Here is a 27,147-nt window from a genome sequence, read left to right as displayed (position 1 = left end):
TTTTTCATATGACTCTTTCCCTTGTTCCGTTATTTTTTTTCCTTTATTTTTTTTTTTCATTGGAACAAGGAAAAGAATAGAATGAGGAAATGAATAAACTTCTTACTTAAAGATGCAGATTCATTGTCTCTGGAATCTAGTATTTGGGGCCTAAGAATGAATTTCTATATTGCGTTGATGTGAAAGAAGTTAAAATCAAACAAAAACACGAGGAAAAGACACTTACAATATATTTTTTGATGGAAAAATCCGAGCGTCGTGAAAGTACAAACAGTCTTGCTCTTTTTAATATCATTAAAAATAAGCTTTCATTTAACACCCCCCCCCCCCCCCAAAAAAAAAAAAAAAAAAAAAAAAAAAAAAAAAAAAACACGTGTTTTGTTTTAAATCCTTTCTAAGTTTACAAATAATCTCCCCAATAAATTTGTGGAATGTTAAGTAGTTTCAATTGTATTTTATCTCAAGATTTGTACATGTACAAATTTATATTACAAGTACAAGCGTTTTGTCATTGACAAAGATTTACATGTACAAAATGATACAGGTATTACTGTTGAAGTCAATTAATTCTGCGTACATAATATAGTTACTCTTACTTGTAATTTGATGGCTCATATCGGCCAACGTACTTTCCAGTGTGTAAATGTGATTTCATATACTATTAATTGATAGAATTTGCATTGTCATGAATATATTTGATTTTTAATATTTTATTTCCATTCATCTGTATAAAGTCCTTGTACATAGAGTTTATTGTTGGTAATGACTGATACAGTAGCTGCAGCTGGCTCTTCTAAATGTAAGATCACGCCGATCAAAATCACTTGAATATTTGGAGTTATGAAGAAGGTCAACAAAGCTTGAGCTATGAACTGTGAAAAAGGTTTTCGTTATATTCTATATTAAAATCTCTGTGGTTATTACTTCAATGATAGTGCAAAATCGGGAAATTCTGTCACTTTTGATTATTTTTATTATCAGTTCATTCATAAAAAAAATTCTTGGAAGGCTTGGTATTACTTTGAGGATTGCAATCATCAATAAAAGAACCAGAACCCAATAACGAAAAAATGACCACCAATGGATATTATATTCATTGTCAACAATCCATCATCAGAAGACTAGAACCACCCAAAAGTCAACCAGTATGAAGATTTGTGCTGTCTCGTCTTTCATTATTATTTACACCGAATATTGGAGAAAAAAGACAAACAGAATGTTTGGGCACACAATAGAAACATCTTTTTAAATTTCTCCTCTCTATAAACAACCCAGTCTATTAATCTGATAACCAGAAATCTTCCTCATTTTTTAGTTCAGAAATTCATAAATTCCTTTGATATTGTGGATAATAACATGTACACAAGGAAAAAAGGTAGTAAATGTACAAATGGTGAGATGCAGTTATATAAAAAAGCAGTTTTTTTACTGAGATACATGACATAAAAATAAACAAGAAGGCAGTAAAATATTGATAAGCGTATTATGGTCTTAAAAAAGGATGATGTTATGTTAAAATGATGATATTATATCACGATATTAAGCTTTTCAACTCATGAAAAACCAGCATAATTTGGTGAAGCAGACATCGTGAAAATTCTAGTTATTTTAAAAAATACCTCAAGATTACGAAACTTGTCAGTCTTAACGTAGGTCGCGGGTTTGCAGGCCATTTAAAAGTGTCCGAAAACATACCATGAAAATTCGTAATATGAATCCTCTACTTTCGTTTTACATTCTCTGAAAATTTTAAAAAATTCGTCTGCATCGTTTTTTTGTTATTAAATCCCAAACATGCCATTGTTGTCGTTACATTTTCGACGTTATTCTATTGAATTATATAAGGAAAACGTCGTTTTCGGCTCGTTCTGAGGCAAGATTTTGTTCCAAAAAATATCAATAACTTTTAAATGGTGCAGACGAAATTGTTTCCCCTTTGGTATTTTAACAAAGAATTGATCTGAAATAAATCAATGTAAAAAAATTGATATGTCTTCGAGTTAGTTTTCGCGTAATTTAAATGTGGATAATTGCTTTTATATCACAAAATATAACAATTTAAGAACGACGTCATAAAATATCGCGAAGTCACGCTTGACGTCGTGAATATCTATGCGGTATTCAGTGCAGAAAAATAAGATAAAATAATTTTAATAAAAAAAGAAATTCACGTCTATCTGCTTTCAAGTGACCCGTGAATCTTATCATAATAATTCAATGTCAATGAAATGATTGTTAGACATGTTTCTCTTCAGATTAGGTTTTTTGTACGTCTTATATTAGTGAAAATTCTCGCAAGGGACGTAAAACAACAATCAATCCTTTAGTTTCTCTCTTCCAATTTACTTTCTTTATGTGTTGTTTTCTTACCGTTTCTTTTCTGTTTGTTCTGTTTTGCTTTCTTTTTCGTAGATAAGATGTATCATTAATATTACATTTGACTGTGTTGTTCTTTTCCAGCGAGCTGGCGGAAATTGGTATCCTCTAATTCAAGTAATTTAAGTATATAAAATGTTTTTATTTAGACCATTCAGCAAGGCGCTCAAATCTACCAATTTCTGCCAAATATACCGGCTAAATACAATATATTTTCAGTATATATTGAAACAAAATATTTATTTTAACATGCCACATTTTCAGAGGGGTAAATGGGACGAGAATTTAAAAATTAATTTTATCCGACGTAATCAACGGCCAATTTTTTTGTTTATTTTGGCGACTTTTCAATGAATAGAACATTAATTCTTCTTGTTGGATATGGAAAGCAAAGTAGCGAATAAAAGCATTGTAAGCTGTTGCTTAGGGCTCGGCCATTTCAATCGGGGTGGGGTGGGGTGGGGGGCTGGCAGATTTTGGAAATAAATAATCTGTCCTCGAAAATGTTGAAAATAAATAAGCTGTCCTCGACTGGGAGAGAAAATAAATAATTTGTCCATGACTAGTTCTAAAGTTCTACCTTAGCAGTATTTAATTTGTGAAAAACTTGTAAATCTATATATTTTAAAAATGTCCTTTTTAAAAATAAAGTTTAATCTTTTGGTGCAACAGGTGAATTTGCGATTATTTGAAATAATGGCTTCTTTATTAATAAAACAAACTGTTAATTCAAAAACAATCAAAGGAAAAAGGTCAGTTGAACCTCGTGTCCATATCGTTTCGCGATACCAAGTGAAAACAAATCAATCGCAATATCTCGGGCCTTTCCGACAAGCCGAAAAACAACCACTTGTTTTTCCAAGCTTGCCGGAAAGGCCCGAGAAGATGCGATTGATAACAAATAATCAAACGTTTTTAATACTTAGAGTGTCGATCATTCGAATCGTACATGTAATAACAAAAGTTATATCTAAGTATTGTATCGACTATACAAATCGTAAAAAAACCCTTCATTATTTCTGATAAGTTGTTGCTTAAAACTACCAATTCCAACAAAAGTTATTGCTAAATAATGATTTCTTTTTTATTGTGACGTCATAATCAAATGTGCACAAGAAAGTCGCCCAAATCATATAAATTGCGTACCCCGTTTTAACGACGTCAGCAAACCCGCGACCTACGTTAAAAAATACTTAAACACAAATCTGTGAACATGGCATAAAACACGGACTCCTGGAAATTCCAGATGTGAGATCGAGTGCCCAGAAGGAGTAAGCATCCCTTGTCGACCGGTCACAACCGACTGAGCCCTATGTATTGACCAAGTAGACGGATTAATCCGTAGTCAAACTTAGAATAAAAACAAAGGCCCGACAATTGATATGAAATATGTCAGTCAAAATACGAACCAATGATAGGTTGCATTTGCAAACAAGGTCATTATTGCGACCATAGAATTGAGAATTTCCGAAATGTTGACTTTAAAAAGGTTGAAATCCCCGAAACATCCATTTATTGGTCAGTAGTCTGTCTCGGTTTGAAAATTGATCGTATCCAGACCTATCTCTTGAGTATCAAATAATTTGGAAGACACATAAACACCATAAGCGGGTTAATTGGCATATTACATCATAAATAAGGAACGATGACGATTGAAAAAACATAAATCATTTCGTTTGTCTTACAATTTATTGGTAGTTGATCATTGTCGTCTATGCCCTTGAAAATATGAAACAGGTGTGACAGAAACGAGTTGCCTGCATGGGATATATCGAGTCAACACATGTACATGTATGAAAGTAACAGTCGTTAATTGATAAAACGTCGTCGATGTAATTAAATATTGAGTTGAAGGCTAGAGTTTTTTAATAGCGAGCTCTTAAAGCAACGCCTGGGCGAAGAGAAAATTTGGACTTTGCACATTGATCCAAACGATTTTTTTCCGCAGTTACCTCGAGACCCACAATGCGCCGCTTGTTGTTCTCGCTGCTAACTTCGTTCTCGAGGTAACCACAATTAAAAATTCACAAAAATAAACAAAAAATAAAATGGATATTGCATACAGATAGTAGATTAAACATTCTTTGTAAATGTTTTTCACTTTTCAAACTTCGTTTTTGGAAATGCAGCTAACATACGACGTCATGTGACGTCACAGTTTAGACGTTCCAAATGTCTTCTGCAGTTTGAAGAGGCGGATCTTAAAATTAAGTGAACAACTGCGCTTGCCCCAACGGTCGCACCGTCAACATATTAAATTTTGCTTCTTTGGAATATAAAAAACAGATACAATGAAGGCTAATAAAGGAATTAATTCAATTCGTACTCATCGGTATTCCAACATCGTTGGAAGATCGGTATTCCAACGCTGTTGGAAGAATTGGTCTGAAAAGACTACGTAAATGTCAATGAAGACATCCAGCTTGCTTTTAAAATCAGCCTCAGAGTTCTTATGAATGGAATCGGAAGGATTTTAATAGTAATTTAAAAGTAATTTGTGGTTGACCAGTCACAAGATTTGAAAATCTCTGAGTTCCATATTTAGTAAAGAAGCAGTTGTTTATGATATCAAAAAGCAAAATATTAATTTTTCGATTGTTTAGTGGTTTTATTTGGTATAAGTGGTTGTTTTTAGTGTAGAAAAGCTATAAGGTTTTTTTTTCTTTAATTATTACTGACTTTTGAAAAAAAAATTGCAATTTTAAAATCTCTAAAACATTTACAAAATCAGTTTGTTAAAAACATTCTGATTGTAGACACGAGTTTTCCAAAGTTGATATTAAAAAGATGCCTGAGTTTCATATTGAGAATATCCATGTAGTTTTTGGAGATCAAGTTTTCAAACAATCTGTCAGAATACCCATGGGTACCAATTGCGCCCCATTATTGGCAGGCCTACTTTTGTACTCATATGAAGCAGAATTTATTCAAAAACTTATACATGAGAGGACAAAAACATTTGCTCTGGCCTTCAACTCGACATTTAGATATATCGACGACGTAATATCAATTAACAATGGATACTTCCATTCAAATGTCGACTCGATATACCCCAGTGATCTTGAAATAAAAGATACCAAAGAATCTGACACATCTGTTTCATATTTGGATATTTTACTAAAAAAGACTTTAATGGTTACCTAACGACAAAACTTTATGATAAACGTGATAACCTCAACATTTCTATCATCAACTTCCCTTACTTATGTGGCAATATACCCTTATCACCTGAATATGGAGTTTTTTGTCTCCCAGTTGATTCGATACGCAAGAGCATGCTCTACGTACGAACCATTTCTAAAACGAGGCAAGCTATTGACAAACAAAATGATGAATTAAGGATATTAACAGTCTCGTTTATAGTCAGCATTTTGCTAGTTCTATGGTCGATATAATGACCTTGTCAGCAAATACAGTCTATAATTAAGTCGAATGTTGATTGAGGTTTTTCGTACTAATTGTATCGCCATTATTTACACACTGAATTTTTAACTGAATTTTCCGTTTGCCTGATCATGACAAGAAGCACACAACGAATATGACCTGTCGACAGGAAATGTTTACTCCTCCATGGCACCTGATCCCATTTCTGATGTTTTTAGAGGTCCGTGTTTGTTCTGCTCCCTATTTGTATTGTTTCATTGGACTTTTGAGCTTCTTTGTTGTTCGATTCGTTATATTTTACTTGTAAGTTTTTGAGAATCCACATTTGATTTATATCATTTCTACAATATGCTCTAGCACAGTACTTTTGAAGTTTCTCCTTTACAGAATTTATTTCTGTCGATTGTCTTTCTGATAGGAATTAAATCAAGAAACTAAGGCTTCTTACAACTTTTGTCGCAGGGTCATCGTTATAAAAACAACCTAGTAACAATCAAAATTTGAAGTTTTATATGAAGATAACAAAGGAACCAAGAAAACATAAAAAAGAAAACACTCTCACAACACACATAAATTTACAGAAGGCAATTACGGTAAAATAAACAGTTACAAAATTATACAATTTAGCATTTTCAAGTAGGGTGAATTTACCATGCTTCGGACACCCTCGCACTTCATCAAATTCTAGCGATATCGCTACCGACCAACTATTATCAAAATGAAGCTTAACATGTAGCATTTGGTTAAAATATAAATTTTTGACACAGTTGTGAGATTTTAATTGAGAAAATATCAATAAAAACCGATTTTTTCGAAATAAGCCGTATTCACCATGGATCGGACAATATTCACCATGCATCGGACAAACGGTATTTAAACCGAGAAAATATCATACCTTGATCTCGGTGCTTTGAAATTAGTGATATCGAAACATTTTTATCTTTTATTAAAAAATTAAACTTCTAGTTAAATTTGAATGACTATGTGAAGAGATTTTAGTTGCATCACATCGCCTTTGGAAGGCTTTACAATGTCCTTTGTCTCTTGGGTTATCATCATCTGGTTTTAAGAAATAAACTGAGTCCACTTCTAGTCTTCATATATCGATAACTTGTATTTTCACTGAAAATTTTAAATTTGAGTTTTTATTTTCTATTTCCGCAAAAACCAGCTGTCATTTGGGTTTTATATGAAAATGGAAGTGATTACCCATGCATCGGCCAGTGTCCGATGCATGGTTAATTTGTGTCCAATGTACGATGAAATAAACATACTAGTAAAAAATAACTCTAAAAAATTTTTATACAAACATTGAGATAAAACTTTTGAAAAATTTCTTTAAAAATATCAATTATTGACAAATTTTACTTAGGTCCGACTCGTTCCGTTAAAGTCTAATTAAAAGTACGACAACTCTAAAAAATCGTAAAATTCTGGTTACTCCCCTTTGATGATGCAACATATGACGTAATTTCAAGGCCATTCTTGTGGTATTTTTATCACAACATGAAAATAAAAGTCGTCATCATTAAAAAGTTTAAATCTTCACCTTCAAGACAGAAATAAGCGAAAACACAGGGGGACTCAAGTTCAATGAAAGTTTATTGCTTAAAGTTGTCCGAAGCATGGTATGTGTATATACAAAAACGGCTTATAAACCTCAGCAAGCAGTGGCTTCTCCGTGTCTCCTTTTATCCACACACAGGACTCTGCATTTAATTAGATAAAATAGATCAGGATAAAGGTCTGTCAGTTAACATCCGCAACTGTACTCGGCAATGCTGGTACCGGACATCCATGACTGTACCTGCTCACTAATATCAAAAACGGAATGTCAGAGCAAGATTTTCCGGATTGTCAACGTATTAAACTATAGTAATTAAGTAATTAAGTATGGATTGTTTTTTAATGAAAAATACGAATATGGAGGAAAGAAAACTTCTTGATTTTAAATAAATCTACTTTATGGAAGGCTGTAATCGCCAAAAGGTAACGATAACTGGCTTAGTGAATAAATCGAGGAAAATATAATTATGTAAACTTTACTACGCCTATATCCATTGTATGGATCGCTATAATCTCTAAAAAGTAACATTTACTACAGCGTACATTTTGTATATCTATGACTGTTTACCTGTGCCTGATATACAACATCTGCGGCTGTACCTGTGCCGTACATACACACTACCACTGACTCAACCTGCGCTTGATTAATAACATCCACGACACGAAATTCTGTGGATTTTATCCGATTTAGATTTAGACTGAATTCAATCAAAGCGCAATTAACGCTAATCTTTATATTACCCATGACAGTGATACCGAGACAAACGATGTCAGCAGTGATTAGGGAAGGATCCAAAACTTTTACAAATTTAAAATTAAAGCTTTAAAAATAACAAATATGAGCCAGGTCTTCTTTTGGGGTGGGGGTGGGGGGGGCTGAGGGCATGATTTCAATTTCCTACGTGCTCAATAATAATGATGAATTTAAAATGAAACATGCTAGTATAATTATTGAAAATATACGAGTAAACAATAAACAAAGTAAAATGAAAAGGGAAATTAAAATAAATATTGGAATTAATTTTATCTTAGAAAGTATAAGTACGTCACAATATTATTAATTTCACCCATTTCATTGATCACGCATAAAAATAGGCTGGAAGAACCCCCTTCCTTCCAAAAAAAAATTCTCAAAAGAAATAAAAATTAATTTTATATGCATGGAACAATTAACATCTTGATAACCGTGGTGTGATACCTAAAATATGCAGGGTATGGTATTAAAATAATTGATCATTTTAAAGGAAATTAATGCTATAATTATCGATAACATCCGAACAAAATATTTTTATAAGTAAATATTTTTATTAGATCCACCTCTCTAAGATTCTGCAATCAATTGTCTGGAATCAATCTATAGGGAATATCGGTGAATAGCGTTAATAGCACCTTTATTGAGTTCAGCTCAAAGAAAATCGTAAGGAATTTCTTGGGATGCAACATCCACAACTGTACCTGCCCTGACAACTCTTTTTTAAATTTTACACCATGACTGTACCTGTGCTTATAAACAACATCCATGACTGTACCTGTCCAGTACACACACTTTATTCTACATCCCTGACTGTACCTGTGCCTTATAAACAACATCAACGACTGTACCTGCCCTGACAACTCTAGAAATTTTACACCATGACTGTACCGGTGTCTGATTGACTGATTGACAACATCCACAACTGTGCCTGACCAGTACACACACTTTATTCTACATCCCTGACTGTACCTGTGCCTTATAAACAACATCGCTGACTGTACCTGTGCAGTATACACACTTTATTCTACATCCATGACTGTACCTGTGCCTAATAAACAACATCCACGACTGTACCTGTCCAGTACACACACTTTATTCTACATCCCTGACTGTACTCGTGGCTTATAAACAACATCCACGACTGTACCTGTGCAGTATACACATCTTACTCTACATCCATGACTGTACCTGTGCCTTATTGTGCAAAGTTGTATAGCAGCAAATACTTTAATTTTAGGTCATTTTACAAATAATGTATCATGTCAGTTTCATAAGATATTTTATGACATTTTATCTTTACAACCATCTTGCACTTGCACTTTGCGGAAGAATATTTACCTGGGCAATATCAAAAGCATGTCAATACATGCAAAAAGCTTATTATTAACCTGCTCGTTTATTATTCTGCATTGTAAACTTGCATATAAGTTACGCCAATTTTAGCATATTTGTTTTCATTTCATTATGACGCAGAATTAAAAATTCTACATGAGAAGAGATATCTTGCTGTGGTCTTCACTTTGAAATTAACATATATCGAAGAACTTTTATCAATCAACATTTTCACACTGAATTGTCCATGGGTTTTTTTCCGTTTACACGATCATGTCTACGGGTACAAGGTGTGACCGGTCGACAGGTGATGCTTACTCCTTCGTGGCTCTGTTTTTCTGTTTTTCGGCGGTCCGTGTCGGCTCTGTTCATAATTTGCATTTTTAAATTGGTTTTTTGCGCATGATCACTTTTCGATATCTTCACATTTCAAGTTTAAGAATAATACATCAATAATCCTCAAATTTAATAGGGATCTGACTTTTGAAATACTGAACTATTATGCGGAATATGATGTCCCTTGGTAATACAAGCTTGTACAAAAAAAAAAACTATCACACCAACATACTCATGTATCATGTTAATATGATTGAAAATAAAGACATAAAAGCAATTATCTTAAAAGAGCCCCTGTCTTTCAATTGCGACAGAGCTTTATTCTTATTATAACTTCTGATGAAGATTATGCCAGACGTTGGGCTAATATGAAGGGAAAAAATCTTAACCTTAATTCTACAAAACAAAAACAAACAGCTTAACACTTTTGGATTGTGCAGTGTAGCCTACCTGTAAATACATGAAATTTAGGTAAAGTAGACCTTGAGGCCACGTCATGTATTTAATTTTACAAGAAAGAAACACAGTGATTAAATGTTTTTTTTTAAGATATTTATAGACCTTTTCACTTCCACTTAAATGCAAAGACGGAACTTACAACAGTTGAAACAGCTCAATGTAACAGCGATTCTTTAAACTATTAATTTTGAGTCACTCAGAGTAGAATTTATAGAAAAATTAGGAACTCACAATCATTTAAATTTATCAAATAGATAATAACCAAAAAAAGTAGATAGATATTTTCTTTAAATAAAATATCATTCAAAAAAGGTTAGAACCGGATCGTAGCTTGCTAATTTCTTTGATGAAATAAGGAATCTTCTTTCCCTAAAACAGAAGAGAGTAATTTGTGAAATGAATAAAACAAACCTCAAATATCGTACAGAACTGTGTATTTAAGTGCATTCAAAGTTCCTAGGCCATATACGTACTTAGTGCATAATTCAAACTTGTGCCAACTAGTTCTAGTCAAAGGGGTGGATATGTTTTGTCATACATGTACTTGAAATACCCACGAGGGAGCGAAGTATACACAATCAGAATACCAAAATAATAAAAGTCATTTTAATATGTATTGTCTCATTTCAAAAAAAAAACATCGTCAACATGTTATTCAATTTCTTTATTGATTTAATGATATCTCTTTTGATTGTTTCACGTTAAACATAAAATCTTTCAAAATCGAATACAAAAATATCAAAAGTGTTATTGTTTTTTTTTTTTTGTTTTTTTTTTTTTTGTTTTTTTTTAGATTCTGCCATATGGTATTAGTTAGCTTAAGGCAGCAATTATCCCTATTCTTTCATTTTCAATTGGCAATACGTTGGTAAATTATTCTTGGTAGATTTTTCAAGGTTTCCTCTTATCAGTTTACCTATTTCAAATCAACATCAAATGGAACAGGAATCCATATCTTACATAGAATATGTACAATGTATAAGAAATTACAGCTTTGCTGTTCTTAAGATCATAAAAACAGCTTCTACAAATCCGCCCAATATATTTCCCAAATCATTCCAGTTTGACACGTGTATTTTCATATATGATCAGTATGCATCATGCATTCTATCAGCTGGACCCAAAATTTCCCAAAATACACTCCTACTATACATTGTGCGATCAACGAACATTTTGCACAAAATTTATCTTCTACTTTGCAAAGAATCCCAAAGTGAAATTCCATGGACTAAACGATTAGGTTAGAATTTTAGGTCGCGAAGTTTCCCATTAAAGGCCGTGTCACACTGTCACGATTTTTGCTACGATTTTACACGACTTACTAAAAATCAGAAATCGCCGACATTCGCCACGCTAGCCTTGCGTTTTTTTTTTTTGACAGAGGGTGATTTTTCTGAGTCTGTCACGATACGACTACGATGTCCGCTCAACAATGTACGAGGCTTGTACGATAACAGAACGAGTTTTGGCGAGTAATGTACGAACAGAGACGACCACATAACGAGTTCATACGAATATACATGGTTTGAGTATATATAAAGAGGGTTGCTTGAAATTCTTAAGCATCATTTCGAAGTTGGATAATTATGGCAATAGCTACAGTTCGGAGGCTTCAACTGCTGCAATATTTAGGGGAACTTAAACAGAATATTGCAGAAAATGACGAGGCGATTTCCCATTTATTACACAACGAGCATCCACATAGGCGAAGAAGAAGATACTGGATAAGATCATGGATCACCAGACGTACTAAGTATGGATATTTTGATCGCTTGATGAGAGAACTTGAAACTGAGGATGTATTATCATTCAAAAACTTCGGTAGTTAGCAAAAGGAGAGTCATACACAAGTCTAATGTATGGATTTCGAGTTCCACATAATACGATTTCCTTGCTGGTTCGTAAAGTTTGTGAAAGTATAATAGTGGAATATGCTGATGAAGTAATTGCATGTTCAACAACTACAGATGAGCGGCAACAGATTGCTGAGCAGTTCAGAGTTAGATGGAACCTGGACCACGTTCTTGGTGCTTTGGATGGGAAGCATATTGCTATAAAATGCCCCAGAAACGGAGGTTCACTTTATTACAACTACAAAGGGTTCCACTCCCTCATTCTTATGGGGCTTGTTGATGCTGATTATAAATTTATTTGGGTTGACGTTGGTGCAAACGGTTCTGCTTCGGATGCTACTGTATTTAACAACTCGGAATTAAAAGATGTCAGCGAAAATCAAAATATTGGATTTCCAGAAGCTTCCCCTCTACCGTATGATAACAGAAACATCCCCTTTTTCTTTGTTGGTGATGACACCTTCCCCCTCAGGACATGGCTTATGAAACCTTTCTCAAGAAGGAATTTCACCAATGAAGAGCGTATATTTAACTATAGACTCTGCAGAGCAAGGCGCGTTGTGGAAAATGCATTTGGAATACTCCCCTACAGATGGCAGTGCCTTTTAGCTCCTATGCGCCAAGAACCAGAGGCTATTTCATCTATTGTATTAGCATGTTGCTGTCTTCATAATTTGATGAGACTGAGATTTCAAAATCTCCAAAACGAAAATCTTGATCAGGAGGACCTGAATCATCGCGTGGTTCCAGAAGCTTGGATAGAATGTGCAAACCTTACAGAATTGAACAACGTTGTTGGATGCAATCGAGCAACTTCAGCAGCAAAGATCTAGAGGCTGTACTTGAAGCACTACTATAATTCAGCCGTAGGGGCGGTTCCGTGGCAGATGATATGATATAATGACTATGATTCAAAGATTTTTTATGTGTGTTCTGATGATTCTGCTGACGGCCGTTTTATTGTAAATATAACAAATGAGACAGGATATTGCTTTAATTTTATTGTTTATTAATAAACGTGAAGCATTCAACAATGTTAATACTCATTCTCTGAACAAACTAGAAAATAAAACACAGATTTAAATTGCAAACACTTGTAATAACATGTATATGTATACTGACAATTGAACAACTGAATCGCATTTCTATCAGTAACTTTAATGATTACATTACAATGTACTTTGTAATAAAAAGAACGATAAAAATAATATGAAACACTGATCATGATTTATAATTATTCATTCCCTGAATAAGGAGTAATTAGCAAATCTAAAAAAAGTTTTTCTTAATTAATCTGTAAACGCAAATAAAAAGCATAAAAAAATAATGTTCACAATTCTGAGTGTTCTATATCATTGATTTTCGGCACGCTGGCTAGATTCATCACAAGGCATTTCTGATTGAAGGTTGTTTAGAAATGAACTAATATGGAAGGAGTTTGAGGACGATCTTGTTGGTCATAACGAGGCTGTGTTGTGTCCCAGTTGATTGGTTGAAAACCTCTACAACTTTGTCGCTGTTCTTCACTTGCTGTTGCTGAAGTGATGTTAAACCTGTCGGATTTGAGGCCTGTTCTCTTTGTCGTCGCATTCTGTTCGACTCCGAAAAATACTAAAGGAGACTGTCGAAAGATTGACGAAGATATTGTTCCCACAAGTCGTCATGGATATAAGAAAACATGGTCTCCATCCAATTTGCCCAAGCTGTGCGGGGATTATCTGCTGACTTCACGAGCTCGCCAATTCTGTTCTGCAATGTCTTTTTCTCCGTTACCCTCTCGATCATTAAGTTGTGCTAACATGTCCGAATCTCTGGTGTTTGTTTTCTTTTTTGCAGTACGTGCCTTCATGCTTGGCAACTTCGTAGAACTTGGATTTTTAGTGATATTGGAAGAAGTACTCGGTTGATTTTCTTGCTCGTCTTCTTCATTTTCGATTTCCTCTTCACTATCGATCGTTTGAGGTATGTCAGGTCTATTTGAGCTGTCCAGTCCCAAATTTTTCCGGAACTACAGCAATTAAAAGCATTTATCAAATATAGATAGACAAAAGTAGATATATTATTGACTCTTAAAGTATTGCAATGATACCTACACTTACAGCTTGTCTACTGATTACACGAACTATATGGCTGGATAGAAAAGAAAATGAATCTTTGATCCATTTGTCTCTCTCTGTAAGTTCCTTACGGCCGTCACCTGATTTATATTGAGACAATTTTCCATACATAGTTCGCATGCTTTTAAACCAGATTTGTAAATATTCCACTAAAAATGAAAACAAAGGTGTAATGTAAATTAACAAAAAAATCTATATTAAGAGGTGTAACAATTTTCCCAAAATGCATAATTCCATGTAAAATTCATGCCTGGAACATCCATTTGTTGAGCCTTCTGCTGCCAAAGGCGCTGCTTCTTTTGTGTATCTTTGTATTCTTTTGATCCTTTATTGTAAAATATAGGGTGGTTCTTTAGCCATTCTACAAGTTCTGCCTCTTGTTCCTCACTAAAATTCAGGTTCTATCGCCTCTTTTTTTGTGAAGGTTCTGATCCTTCTTGTGAAGGTGGTTCTTCTGGATCTTGGGTCAAGTCACCATGTTCTTCAATTTCTGGACTTCATGTTTTTTTTTCAGTTTCTTTTTGTGTTTTCTTTCCCTTTCTTCTTGGAGGCATTTTGATTTTTGACAGGGTAATCATCAGATAACTTCTTTTATAGTCAACGCGTACATTCGTACTAATTCGTAGTTCACTCGCACGGTACTTGTATTGCACTCGCCGTAAATCGCCTGTTTTCGTAACATACTCGCATGAAATCGTACTACATTCCTTTTGAGTCGAGAAACACTCGCAGAAACTCGTGTGACACTCGCGGTAAGTCGTAGGACACTCGCAGCGTCGGAAGTTCTACGAAGTTCCGCGAGTGCCCTACGAATGTCGAAGATTTACTACGAATATGTGTACGAGTGTATTGCGATGGCTGTGCGATCGCCTACGGATACTTAAAAATCGTACTGTGGCCACGATTGTTTTGAACATGCTCAAAACAATTGCCGCGTTTGGCGATTTGCAGATTAGGAAGATATCCTACGACTATCTCCACGATGAACGCCGAATTTCTACGATTTTCAATTCGTACTCTGTCCTAGCCAAAAATCGTGACAGTGTGACACGGTCTTAACGAACGCTGTGTACATACAGAGTGTACATCTTTACTTTTAGTTTTAGTAAGCACGTTTGTTGTCAGCATTAAGATTATCTGACATATAGCTATTTCTCTGGATCTGAAGGACCTGAATATGCATTATAGTCACATGAAATATTTATAAATTATAATTAAAATTAAAATAATTATAAATCATATATGCTTCCACTACTTCTACTTATCTAAACAAGACTAGTAATAATTCATTAAATTGAAATGCATACAGCAGATTTCATGCAAGGTAATATGCAAAGCATCAAATCGGCCGCAAAAATATATTTCATTTTGAAGAATTTCCACAAGAAACAGTCCAAAGAAAAAATCCAAATAGAAAAAGTATATGATACATTTTTACTCTTGCATATTCATTTTCTGTGCATTTTTACACCAGTTATCAGTGATCAATTGTTAAATATTTTATTCAAATAATAAATTCATTAATACGAAAAACGAACTGCCATTGTGATGCCATTGTTTTCATACTTAATTGTCATTGGGGTATGTCTCTAAAAGACAAAACAAAGGGCCCACGACCGGTGTGGCCAGTCAACGGTTTATGATTAGTCTTCACTAGTTTCTAATCCCGATTTGTATGTTTTCAAAGATATTTAGTTTCCTCTTCAATTTGTATTGAGTATGCCAAGTAAAGCTTTTTTTCAAATAATTGCCGGCTTTAGCAACAACCATAAACAGTAAACTGAAGTTCATACATGTATATCAGGCCGTATTATTTTTGAGTAGTTCATGGCTTTGTATTTCTTCAACAGATTTTTACGGAAATTAACCCTACCATATAAAAGACTGCTTGATTGTATATTGCTCAACGTTCCATTCGAGAATTTTTTACTAAGAGACGTCAACGTCATTTTCAAGCCCTTAATTTTTTGGACGCTCTTTTTAAAATTTACGATAAAATTTCATAGGACTTATTGAATGGGGGTAATAACTGCAAATTTTACGAATAATTGTGCCGTACCACATGCCTGAAATAACGGGATTTTTTATGACAAATGCTCATATCAAAAGAGTTTTTTTTTTTAAGTTACACTCAAGTAGAAGAAACGTCATATTTGAGGTTGCGCCGATTACAAAAACATTGACAATTTATTAAAAAATAAAACTTATGATTTATGGTGTAATCTATAGATAGAAAAGATGATGCTAACTAAATATTTTAAAATTCATTGAAGTATCTAAAGCGGTTTCAATTTTATGGCGCTAGTCCACGAACTTTTTGATAACCCCTCGTACATACATTTTCTGAGGGAATCAAATAAGGAAGAACAAACAATCGGATATCCTGAAGGAAAATAACCCCTCGTATTTGAAAATTTTCACTTCATGCATTTTCTGCCAATCACAAAGGAGAGGAAGTGCATAGTCCGAGGAATGTAAAATACTTTAACTCTGTGAACCGTTTTCCAAGGAAGAAGGTATTAACTATTTTGCTATGATCACATTTCATCTGAAAAAGTCTTAAAGTTGTAAGGAAGTCAATGCGAGAACAGTATAACTTAAAATCACAGATAGATACTGAAAGGGTTTTGTTTCTTTAAACTGTTTAATTGTACACTAAATACTGAAATTACACTAAAATTTATAATGAAACATGTTCAAAAAATTTTATTGTAGTTCAAGCATTGTTCAATAATACAATTTCCATTGTTGTTATCCTATTACCATTGGTGGACCAAAGCTGTAAAGTAGAAGCACAGACTTAATTTACTGATAAAATAATCTTATATATATCGATAATCAACGACAATGGAAAATAGAGAAAGGAATATTTTGAAAGATTCTTAAATTCAATAACTAAATTGGACCATTATTAAAAAATTATGAGGATTTTTTTCCCAATACTCTTAGTCCGTGGCATATTTTTTCTCCTATTTTCTCTCTTTTTCCAGATAAATTAGAAAAGTGAATTGGATTGTGTGATGTGAAGTTTTCAAATCTATATATTCATGTATTCATAACCTATATTATTTCATGCAATCTGTTTAAACGATAAAAGATATATCTACCAACTCTATGAAACATATACTCTTAATAAGTAAAATACATGTATATATATTTCGTTGTTTAAAATGTCATTTCCTAGTCTAAAGATTTTTTAAAGAATGCCTTTGGGAAAAAAAATGAGTACAATAAATGAATACTGAATACTGAATTCAAGTAACTTAAATGGAAAATAAATGAAACATTTTGACATACTCTAAATCGTATTCACAGATGTAGTACTGTGCACTTGAGCAGGGTGCATCTCCCCACAAACCGTGCCACACGGGAGCGGATCCTATCAATGCACAATCCTCCTCGTGGTAGTTATCAGGTCCACCCGGGGTCCAAGGTATCGTTATGGTCACTTTTTTCCTGGAGAAGGCATACACCCATTCTCCCTCCACAAAAATGTCATGTATGCCAAGGTAGTAATCTCCATCATTTCCTTATTTAAACTCTTAATTTACTATATTGTCGTCATGCATAAATTCGTTTACTTAACAGATTTAGCATAAATAATTTTTTTTTAAAGTTATAGCGCAAAAAATTCTACTTTTTATCAATACCAAAGGAGATGATGAAATTCATTATGAAAAAAAATTAGACAAATCAAACGAGGTGTATTACAGAAAATGCAAAGCGCAAAATGGTAGAGAAAATATCTGTTTTAAAAAACTAGGGACCATTGAAATCCAACAGAAAATAACCTATGAATCTTTAAATAGTTTTTTGATAAGTAGGCATAAAAAATTGCACTCATTCCTTCACCAACCCACACAATAAGCTTTAACAAATCATTATTACGTCGCAATTTTTTATTAATTAAGAAGAATCAACTAAACTAGCCTGAGATTTTTCTAAATCGAGACAACCCAACCAATTAATTCATATATATTAAGAATCAAATTTTTACCAATTTGCATAGTTTGACGACCTAAGAATGTCACTTCCTCCTGAGTTATCGGTTCAGCCAATTTACTACCAAAGGATTGACATAAAGCCTATATAATAGGAACAATGAATTTTAAGCATTTTATAAAATATACATGTATTTAACTTTATCAACTTCATTATTTGAAATGTAAAAATTCATGTTTGTATTTTCATTTTTTCTGTTGATCTTAATGAAAACTAAAATTTAAAATAAATATAGCTGGATAAATAGGATCATACAACGAGCACTGCTTACCGATGCACTGTACCATGTTTCTTTCGTCTTCCCGAAGAAGTAACACTTTTCTTGGAAGTTTATCCATCCGTTTGCACACGAGGCTGGAGATTTTGCATAAAGTTCAATATTTAAAAATGTTCTTGTTATCGTATAAAAAGTATTTTTTATCATAAAGACCATTTGATTAGAAAAATTTGTATATTAATTAGAAATTCATGAAATGAACACATTATAGACGATGAGAAAAATGGAATGTCCCTAATACATTAAAATTTTTTTAAGAGCACTCGTAGTTTTGTCGTCAGACAACCATTAAAATTATTATCGTTAGTCTATTATGACCTATACAGTGAAATATGTGGAAATAACGAACAGTATTCGAGCTCAAATGTCCATTAAACATTACAAAATAGGAGTAGAGCGAACACGGACCTCTAAGACATCAGAGGTGGGATCAGGTGCCATTGAGGAGTGAGCATCCCCTGCCGACCGGTCACACCCGCGGTGTGCTCCTTGTCATGATCGGGAAATAACGGGAAAATCCGTCGACAATTCAGTGTGTAAATAATGGCCTAACAATTAGTATGAAAAAAGTCAGTCAACATTTGACTTAATGAAAGATTGTATTTGCTGACAAGGTCATTGTATCGACCAAAGAACTTACGAAATGATGACTTTAAACGATATTGCAAAACTCGGTTATAAGGAAGTCACTGATACCTTGAATTTTACTTCCTTGTGACAGAGGTTTCTTTATCTGTTATAAGGAACAAAGTGAAAAGTCTTCCACGGGATTTGTGAAAGATTCCTTATAACCGAGATTTCCTTTCAAACGAGTTCTTTATACTTGCGTTTTACTGTATAAGAAACATATTTCATCTACACTATTCAGAATCTCCCATTACAATAATTGGCAAAAAAGTTAAACTATTACATTGGATTTTCTGCAAACAATCTGACCAGCCTTCAGATTTACTATGAATTTCAACAAAAATTTTGACAAGATATTTCTCAAAAAACATTTTAATTGTTGACTGTATTGTTAATTGATATTTATTATTTCATGCGGCATTTAAAATGAAAATGGATTTTACCTTTTGTGTAAGCAAAATATGAAAGTATAAAAATAAAAACAATCCGAATATCCAGCATGATCTTACGATAGGCAGAATTACATTTGTCTTATCTCTGCGTGGATCTCCATATCACTAAAGCATCTACTGACCCCTCCATTCCACATGAATAACCTTATCGGTCTTTATTTCCTTTCCTTAGCCTTCACAGACGTAAACACAGATTAGTAGATAATACTTTATTTTTCATTTTTACATAACTAGTATAAAAGAAATTTAAAAAGCTGTTTCTTTCCTCTCATCCAATCACTAAAACAGGTTCCACACTGAAACAAATATGAGAAAACAGTCGATAAATGAAGTGTATACACAATTTTGATTTTAATTTAAATAGTGTAAAAGTAAAAGAGCAACCTCAATGAAAAGGAAAGAAATGTTACAGAGAAAAGTCTTGCTTTCTATGTCTGTACATAAATGGGATTGGTTAAAGTGCATTTTTATGCAGTATTGTGCAGATGAGTAAGTGAAATTCATATTCAAATAAGAAGATGAAATTTCTTTTTCATCGTTGAATAAAAAACAGATTTTTTTAATATTCTGAAAAATTAGAAAATACTTCTTTCGTGTGTATTTTTTGTTTTTAATAATCTTTTTAAATGTATATTACCTTATATATATGGCTGATACATATTTCTTTACTGATAATTTACATGCATTACAGTACATTAGTATTAATTATTGTAGTGGATAATATGTGTGTGTCATGAATTAAATCTTTAAATCACTTGTGTGATATAACTCTGCGAAATGCAAATTGATTACAAAGAACTGGGTATACTAGGTTTTACAATGGTCATTAAAGTGTATAACTTTCCAGCAAACAGGACAGAATTCTGAGTAAATCAGATCAGTCTAACCCAGACTGGTTTTAAATCGTGAATTTGGCATGGGTTGAGAAATTTTAATTTTTGTAAATTCTCGTTTGGTTTTACTAAGAAAATTGAGGAAAAAATGAAGTCTCACATAGATTTTTATGATACGTACTCTAAACTGTATTCACAGATAAATTTGGAGGTGTCTTTTGAGGTTTTCTTGATGTACTGTCCATTGACAGGTGGTAAAGTATCTATTGCTACAAAGTCTTTTTCCTGGTTGTGATCAGATCCAGTATTTGTCCAAGGAATGGTAACTTTAAGAGGGATCCGTGAAGAAGCGTAAACCCATTCTCCTTCCAAAAAAGCGTCGGTGACACCAATGAAATAAGTACTGTCGTTTACTGTATCAATAAAAAAAAATTATAATCGTATATATTCGTGGTATTTCAATATTTGTGTATCATGCACTAGACCAGTACCTTTTTAACAAACAAGCACTTGGACAAATAGATTAGATTTAATTGAAAAAAAATATGATTTTATTGACCAAAGCAATGAGTAAGTTTCCGACATCTAATTTATTTGAAGGAATGTCAACCCAGTGAAAAACAGAATTTCCAAAAATAAATTCCTCATTATTTATATTTATATAATTATTTGTGACAAATGTTTACATGTTATAATTTTAAACACAAGATATGAGTCATTTTTTTCAAACTTCAGCAGTATAAATTGAGTGTTTTGAACGTGTACTATTCCTGAGGTCACAGTGAATCCAAGTCGACCGTTTATGACTTAAGAATTAATTTGTCGTCATATGACGAACCTGTATCTATACAGTGATGAATACGTATTGCTCAAGTAGTATTTATTTTCATCAAACATACATTTTAAATAAATGGAAATAGTTTGAATTTCACATCGGAAAGAAACTTTGATGCATAATGCATATTAATCTATTTTCTTTCACCAGAACGTTAAATTTTGGAAAGGTCTTTGAAGAATAAAATTGAATAAGATAAACAAAGTTTACCTGTTTGAACTGCCTGTTGGGACAGGAAAACAACTTCCTCCTGCGTTGTAGGTTCAGCAAGTTTGCTATTGAATGCTTGACAATAAGCCTTCGAGAAAGAAAATCATCAGAATTTTTTCGGCAATTATGTTATCCAATGACAAAGTAATAAGGCTAATTGATGAATAAAATTATGATATTCCTTTACTTAACAATATTCTATCATAGTAGATGATATATAATTTTAATATAATCTCAAGGTTTAAAATTACTATCATACTTTATATTTTTAGATTTGAATAAATGTTTGTACAATTGCCTGGGGTTGTATGTTAAAATTATTTAGGGTAAGGACTACCTTAACGGAATAAAAAAAAGAATAAAAGCGTTTTCTTTTAAGACACAATGATAGAAATACATCTCTTTCAATATAATTTTGCTTTAGAAACTAATGTTAAATGATTATCTTTTAGAGTTGTAGAATGAATTTGAAATTTTAAAATGACAAAAAACATCTTCTCTTGCCTTATTCAAAAGAATCAAATGATGTTAATTATGTATATGTAATATTTTATTCTTTTCTTACAAAATATGGATTTCAACACGTAGTATGAAACTTACAGAAGCTGCATTCCATGTTTCCTCGAAGGTACTATAGAAATAACATTTCTCTCCATATAATACCCATCCATTTGTACAAGGGGTAGCTAGTAAGAATCAAATTCATAAAATCAATTATATCCTTAATTATTGATAAAATTTCTCTTTATCTCAAACAATCTTGAACTGTAGCTTTGCTTTTGCTTTGCACCGTTCCTATTTCTAAAACAGTCAATATTTAAATGATATACTTAATTAACGCTTTGCACATAAATCAAATTTACCTTCTGTGCACACAAAAGCCAAGAAAATCAGGTAGACTCCAATTACCATAAAAAGCTTAGATATATTCATACTTCTATGAAGAACATTCAACTCAAACTTATCAAGGGCAGTATATAGCAGTCTTCCGTTGCCGTATATCGTGGTCAGATTGTATATAGATAAGAAACTGACCGGTGTCAAAAACCGCCAAACATGAAAACAGCTTTGTTTGTCAACATGATCAACGTGATCTGCTTAAACTACATAATACTTAGGGAGGTGATAAATATCAGATGCGTAATTTATACAGCATGTAAAGGAATAACACATTATGAAATATAAAACCTTATTTGAACAATTTTTTGACAGTTTTTCTTTTTTTCGATTTGTTCCTGAATGTATAATATAATAATATACATGTATTATATAAAAATAAAGCATTTACATTACATTGTACATGTAGCCAGGAGAATCATGTGAACATTAAGATTAAAATTCGCATTGTGTCGTGTTAGATGTACATCTAAGACCTCCCCTTCCGCACCACGAGGACGGGAAATACTTTTGATAAGATTTGTCCGATTTCACAGATGAACCCCCGTCTCCTCTATCAACAAAATGTTTTGGGAATACTGACGAATAAAGATATGGTACATTAAATTTCATTTGCTTAATTATTTTTGATTTCTTTCTTTAAAGATATTCACTCTATATTTTTTAATTTTTTGTTAATTTAAGGCCATTTTAAAATCAGATTTTAATTTTTTGACCTCAGACGTGTTGAGATATATATATATATATATATATATATATATATATATATATATATATATATATATATATATATATATATATATATATATATATATATATATATATATATATATATATGCATCAATTTTCTAATGTTCCAAATTAGATTATGTGTTCAAATATTCATTTTAATATCTATTAAAAATTTTTAGTTAAATGATAATATTTATTTAATATTTATTGCACGTATGGACTTAAAATTGAATATGCATGACAAAGAAGGTACTATTAATTTTTTCCTTCGATAATAACATTGTAGGCAAATATAATTTATCATTGGGTCGTATTTCGACTGACACATTTCAAAGCAATTGACAGGCCTTTGATTTTATACATAACTTGACTATGGATTAGCTATGTCTACTTGATCAATACATATGGCTCACGGCGGGTGTGACATGTCGACAGGGGATGCTTACTCCTTCTAGGAACCTGATCCCACCTTTGGAATTTACACATTTGTATTGTTTGATGTTTTTAATTAGGTTAATTAGTGTCTCTTCATTTTTTTTTCTTTTTCACGTATTCGTCATGATATAGATACATGTACGTAGTTAGGAAGAGAAAGAACATATTTTTTTTTTAAATGTTCATAGTGGTAGTGATTCGTTACACAAGAGCATGCTCCATATACATGTACAAACAATTTCTAAAACGAGAGAAGCTATTGACAAATAAGTTGTTGAAACAAAGATATCAACAGTCTCGTTTAAATTGGTCGATACAATGACCTAATCAGCAATTACAGACTGACATTAAGTCGAAAGCTGACTGACTTTTTTCATACATAGATAGGCCATTATTGTCTACGGATTTTTCCGTTTGTCCGATCATGACGAGCACACGACGTTTGTACCCACTCGACAGGGGATGCCTACTCCTCCATGACACCTGACCCCACCTTGATGTTTTTAGAGGGCCCAGTTTGCTCTGCTCCTGATTTGTATTGTTTCAATTGGTTAATCGTTTTGAGCTTGAATACTGTTTATTATCTCCATATTTTATTTCCTAACGATTACTTGTAACAGGTTTATGGTGTCTAAGTTGAAGGACGTTTATTGTCATTTTTCGGCTTAATGTATGAGCGGCCAGTTACCTTATTGTTAAGAAAAAAAAATTACCATATTATGACAGCTGATATGGTTCGAAATCTCCCTCGGTAATACTGGATCTAGCCCTAAGTTCACTCAGATTAACAAGACGTAACACAGTATATTACTTGCCTATTCATCTACATATGATTAGTTATAGTTATATAGATAAGAAATAGTTATTTTCTTTCTGTTAATTTTATTGATATCAAATATGATGAAATAATGACTTAAATAAGAATTAGTCTTGATATTACAGAAACAAAATTTTATTTCGAAATTTTTAAATAAAATTCATTTCAATAATTTTATGTTCTATATTCAAACAATTAATAACCAAAACTCTTCCGACGACAGTCAATCTTAGACTAATAAAATACACTGTTAAAAAAAGAAACGCATAATAGGAATAATGCTTTGAATAATATATAAATAGTTGTGTCATTTTTTAATGGATATGATTTATTTGAGTAAAATTCATTATTTTCAAACGATATTGTTAACTTGACAATCATTCTATAGTAGCAACAAACAAAAAAGACCTTATTTTACAGTTTATTAAAATCTGGTCTTTCTAACACTTTTCTTTTGTTGCTTTCTGATCCATATCATTCAGGTGTAAAAGGTCTTTCAAAAACTCGTTCTCGATCTTTTTATTCTTGTATTTTTGAAAACTGACGCTATTTAGAAATGCTGCATCTGAATGATGAATATCGCAAAACGAAAGTTGGGCGACAGGAAACTGGTGCACCACAGTCAACAATTGCAAGAAGTTTGAATGTTTCATAAACACCATATCTCACCTATAAAAGATACCAACAGCATTATACAACAAATGATCGCCAATAATATGGCAGACCACGCGTGACATCAGCTTCATAGGCTGCATAATCTTCATCACCGTTCCACAATGATGGCCACACCCATGATTGATTGATTATAAAATTTAACGTCCCATTCGAGAATTTTTCACTCATATAGAGACGTCACAGTGTGCCGGTGAAATTTTTATTGCATCACCTGATGGAATAGTCAGAGTGCATGAGGGAGGATTTTGGATTTGATGGTGTAATGATATAAGCAATGGTATTGTTTACAAAAGGGACTGATCTGCTTCATATTCAAAGGTCATCAAAGGAATGGGGAGAGGGCTGAAATAGGCTGAGCCTGTTGCCCAATCCTATTCACTTATGTGAATAAAATATTGTTTACAATAAAATAAAGGACTTTGAAAGCACAAACGTACTCTGACGTTGCCCTGCCTGCACATGCTTTTCCTATAATGCAGCATCCTTGAGGTGTATTTCAATCAGACAATTCATAGCCACATATGGCTTGTTTGAGAAGCACATTCTTGCAAAGCCACAGCACCATGTTCTGCCTTGTCCATTAAACCGCCAGATTTAAACTCTATTGAACATAGAAAAATTTATTGACATATCTTCCAAAGAAAACTGCATCCCCAAGTTCTGTAAAAGATGACCTAAGTTCTACATTAAAAGTGGAATGGCTTTAAATTTTTATATATATTTAATGAACTCTTTTGCGTCCATTTAGATGACCATTTAGGCTATCATTGGTGTCTGTGGGGACATACCAGTTATCGATCTTAACAGGACCTTAATTGATTGATTGATTGTATGTTGTTTAACGTCCCTCTCGAGAATTTTTCACTCCTATGGAGACGCGACCACTTGCCGGTGGAGAGCTGCAAATTTTGTCCTATACTCGGCACTTACAGCCATTGAGCAGTGAGGGGTCTTTTTCGTGCCAGCACCTACTGCGACACGGGGCCTCGGTTTATACGGTCTCATCCGAAGGACCGGTCTGCACGTCCCACAGTGGGATTCGAACCCGCGAAGTAAGGATCAACTCCTTACTTCGCGAATCTAGAGCAGACGCTCTAACCACTGCGCCACGCGGGCGACTAACAGGGCCTTGAACTGTCTATGATTGTAAAATTCTTGAGTAATTATGAAAATTAGATTGCAAACCTATTGTTTACCACATTTCTTTGTTATCAATATATTATTCTACTAAGTAACCTTTATGTCTTAATCTATCAATAACATTTTACTAGTTTTTATTTATTTATTTATTTATTTATTTGAACGGTATATCATGTCCATTTAAATGTACTTAACTGTTGGATAATCTGCCACCCCCTTTCCGTCTACGCGTGGCTACCGATCTGTCCGTTGACCAATGAACCCAAACAATGGCACAACCTCAAATCAAGGTAAACCAATGATCGTGATATTTATGGACTCATACCTCAACCCACGAAGGGGATTCAATCCTATGCTCAAATGCTTATCTACTTCAAAGTTTCCATTTGTGTTGCTCATCCTTAGGAATCGTTATTACAGTAACTCTGCATTTCTTTTCAAATTGTATCACTTAGTGTCAAATGGTTGATTCGTCCTAACTGATAAATTTGAAACAAAACAAATAAAAGTTAACTTACAAACATCAATTTAGTCTGCTCTAGCTAGTTAGTTTCTGGTTATTGAAGTTCATGGGATTAAAATCCATTTAAATTTTTTTTTTTTAATTTTTTTTTTATTTATTTATTTATTTATTTTTGGCATAATTTATTTTGCACACAATTAGATTTCCATGCTGGTTAATAGGCTTGTATTTCATTCTACGTTCACTGATAATATCATTTCTCTAGTCAAAACTCAAATAATAATGATATGATCATAATTAAAAATTCAAAACTAAGTATATTTATTATAGGTTCTGGATGTACAAATAAAATGTTCGCTCTAGACCCTTTATCTTTAGATAATTGATATCAATTGCATTAGGCATTTTGAGAGCAAATCATGACAGTGTAACCTTTTGATGATTTCTACAAAATATATAAAGTGAAAAAGGTCTCAAAGAAATATACAAACAATAAAGATGATATTATATTTTTTTTTAGTTTATTCTTATGACCTCTTTATGAGTAAATTGTTTTTCTTCTTCCAACTATCATA

The 27,147-nt window shown here is 32.9% G+C and overlaps 3 protein-coding genes across 3 annotated transcripts; 1 reads left to right on the top strand and 2 right to left on the bottom strand.

Annotated features, from left to right (window-relative positions):
- Positions 1–12,062: 12,062 nt before the first annotated feature.
- LOC133187611 (putative nuclease HARBI1) lies at positions 12,063–12,893 on the top strand. The gene has a single exon (XM_061323030.1). The coding sequence runs from the start codon at positions 12,063–12,065 to the stop codon at positions 12,891–12,893; it is 831 nt and encodes a 276-aa protein (XP_061179014.1).
- A 3,992-nt stretch (positions 12,894–16,885) lies between these two features.
- Positions 16,886–20,453, bottom strand: LOC133187610 (C-type lectin domain family 17, member A-like). Its single transcript, XM_061323029.1, has 5 exons — positions 20,423–20,453; positions 18,451–18,533; positions 18,175–18,262; positions 17,475–17,706; positions 16,886–16,956 (listed from the first exon to the last, which is right to left on the bottom strand). Exons 1-5 carry the CDS (start codon positions 20,451–20,453, stop codon positions 16,929–16,931), a joined length of 462 nt encoding a protein of 153 aa, XP_061179013.1. The 3' UTR covers positions 16,886–16,928.
- An 83-nt stretch (positions 20,454–20,536) lies between these two features.
- Positions 20,537–22,346, bottom strand: LOC133187609 (lectin BRA-3-like). The gene is made up of 4 exons (XM_061323028.1): positions 22,277–22,346; positions 22,014–22,099; positions 21,414–21,501; positions 20,537–20,781 (listed from the first exon to the last, which is right to left on the bottom strand). The coding sequence occupies exons 1-4, from the start codon at positions 22,344–22,346 to the stop codon at positions 20,537–20,539; spliced, it is 489 nt and encodes a 162-aa protein (XP_061179012.1).
- Between the last annotated feature and the right edge of the window lie 4,801 nt (positions 22,347–27,147).

The sequence above is a fragment of the Saccostrea echinata genome, unplaced genomic scaffold (assembly GCF_033153115.1).
Source record: "Saccostrea echinata isolate AGI-Se365-2 ecotype Australia unplaced genomic scaffold, CSIRO_AGI_Sech_v1 ptg000015l, whole genome shotgun sequence".
Taxonomy (NCBI): Eukaryota; Metazoa; Mollusca; class Bivalvia; order Ostreida; family Ostreidae; genus Saccostrea; species Saccostrea echinata.
This window is presented reverse-complemented; position numbering and strand designations above follow the sequence as displayed.

What these genes read in the sequence shown, in the direction of transcription:
- LOC133187611 (XM_061323030.1), top strand. Translation starts at nt 12,063, where the DNA reads ATGTATGGATTTCGAGTTCCACATAATACGATTTCCTTGCTGGTTCGT.
- LOC133187610 (XM_061323029.1), bottom strand. Translation starts at nt 20,453, where the DNA reads ATGCCAAATTCACGATTTAAAACCAGTCTGG. An exon ending in TCGTCAAACTATGCAAATTG is followed by an intron (nt 17,707 to 18,174) that starts GTAAAAATTTGA and finishes AGTTTAAATAAG; the next exon opens with GAAATGATGGAGATTACTAC. An exon ending in ATCTGTGAATACGATTTAGA is followed by an intron (nt 16,957 to 17,474) that starts GTATGTCAAAAT and finishes TCTACTTTACAG; the next exon opens with CTTTGGTCCACCAATGGTAA.
- LOC133187609 (XM_061323028.1), bottom strand. Translation starts at nt 22,346, where the DNA reads ATGAATATATCTAAGCTTTTTATGGTAATTGGAGTCTACCTGATTTTC. An exon ending in GGCTTTTGTGTGCACAGAAG is followed by an intron (nt 22,100 to 22,276) that starts GTAAATTTGATT and finishes GATTCTTACTAG; the next exon opens with CTACCCCTTGTACAAATGGA. An exon ending in CCAACAGGCAGTTCAAACAG is followed by an intron (nt 20,782 to 21,413) that starts GTAAACTTTGTT and finishes TTATTGATACAG; the next exon opens with TAAACGACAGTACTTATTTC.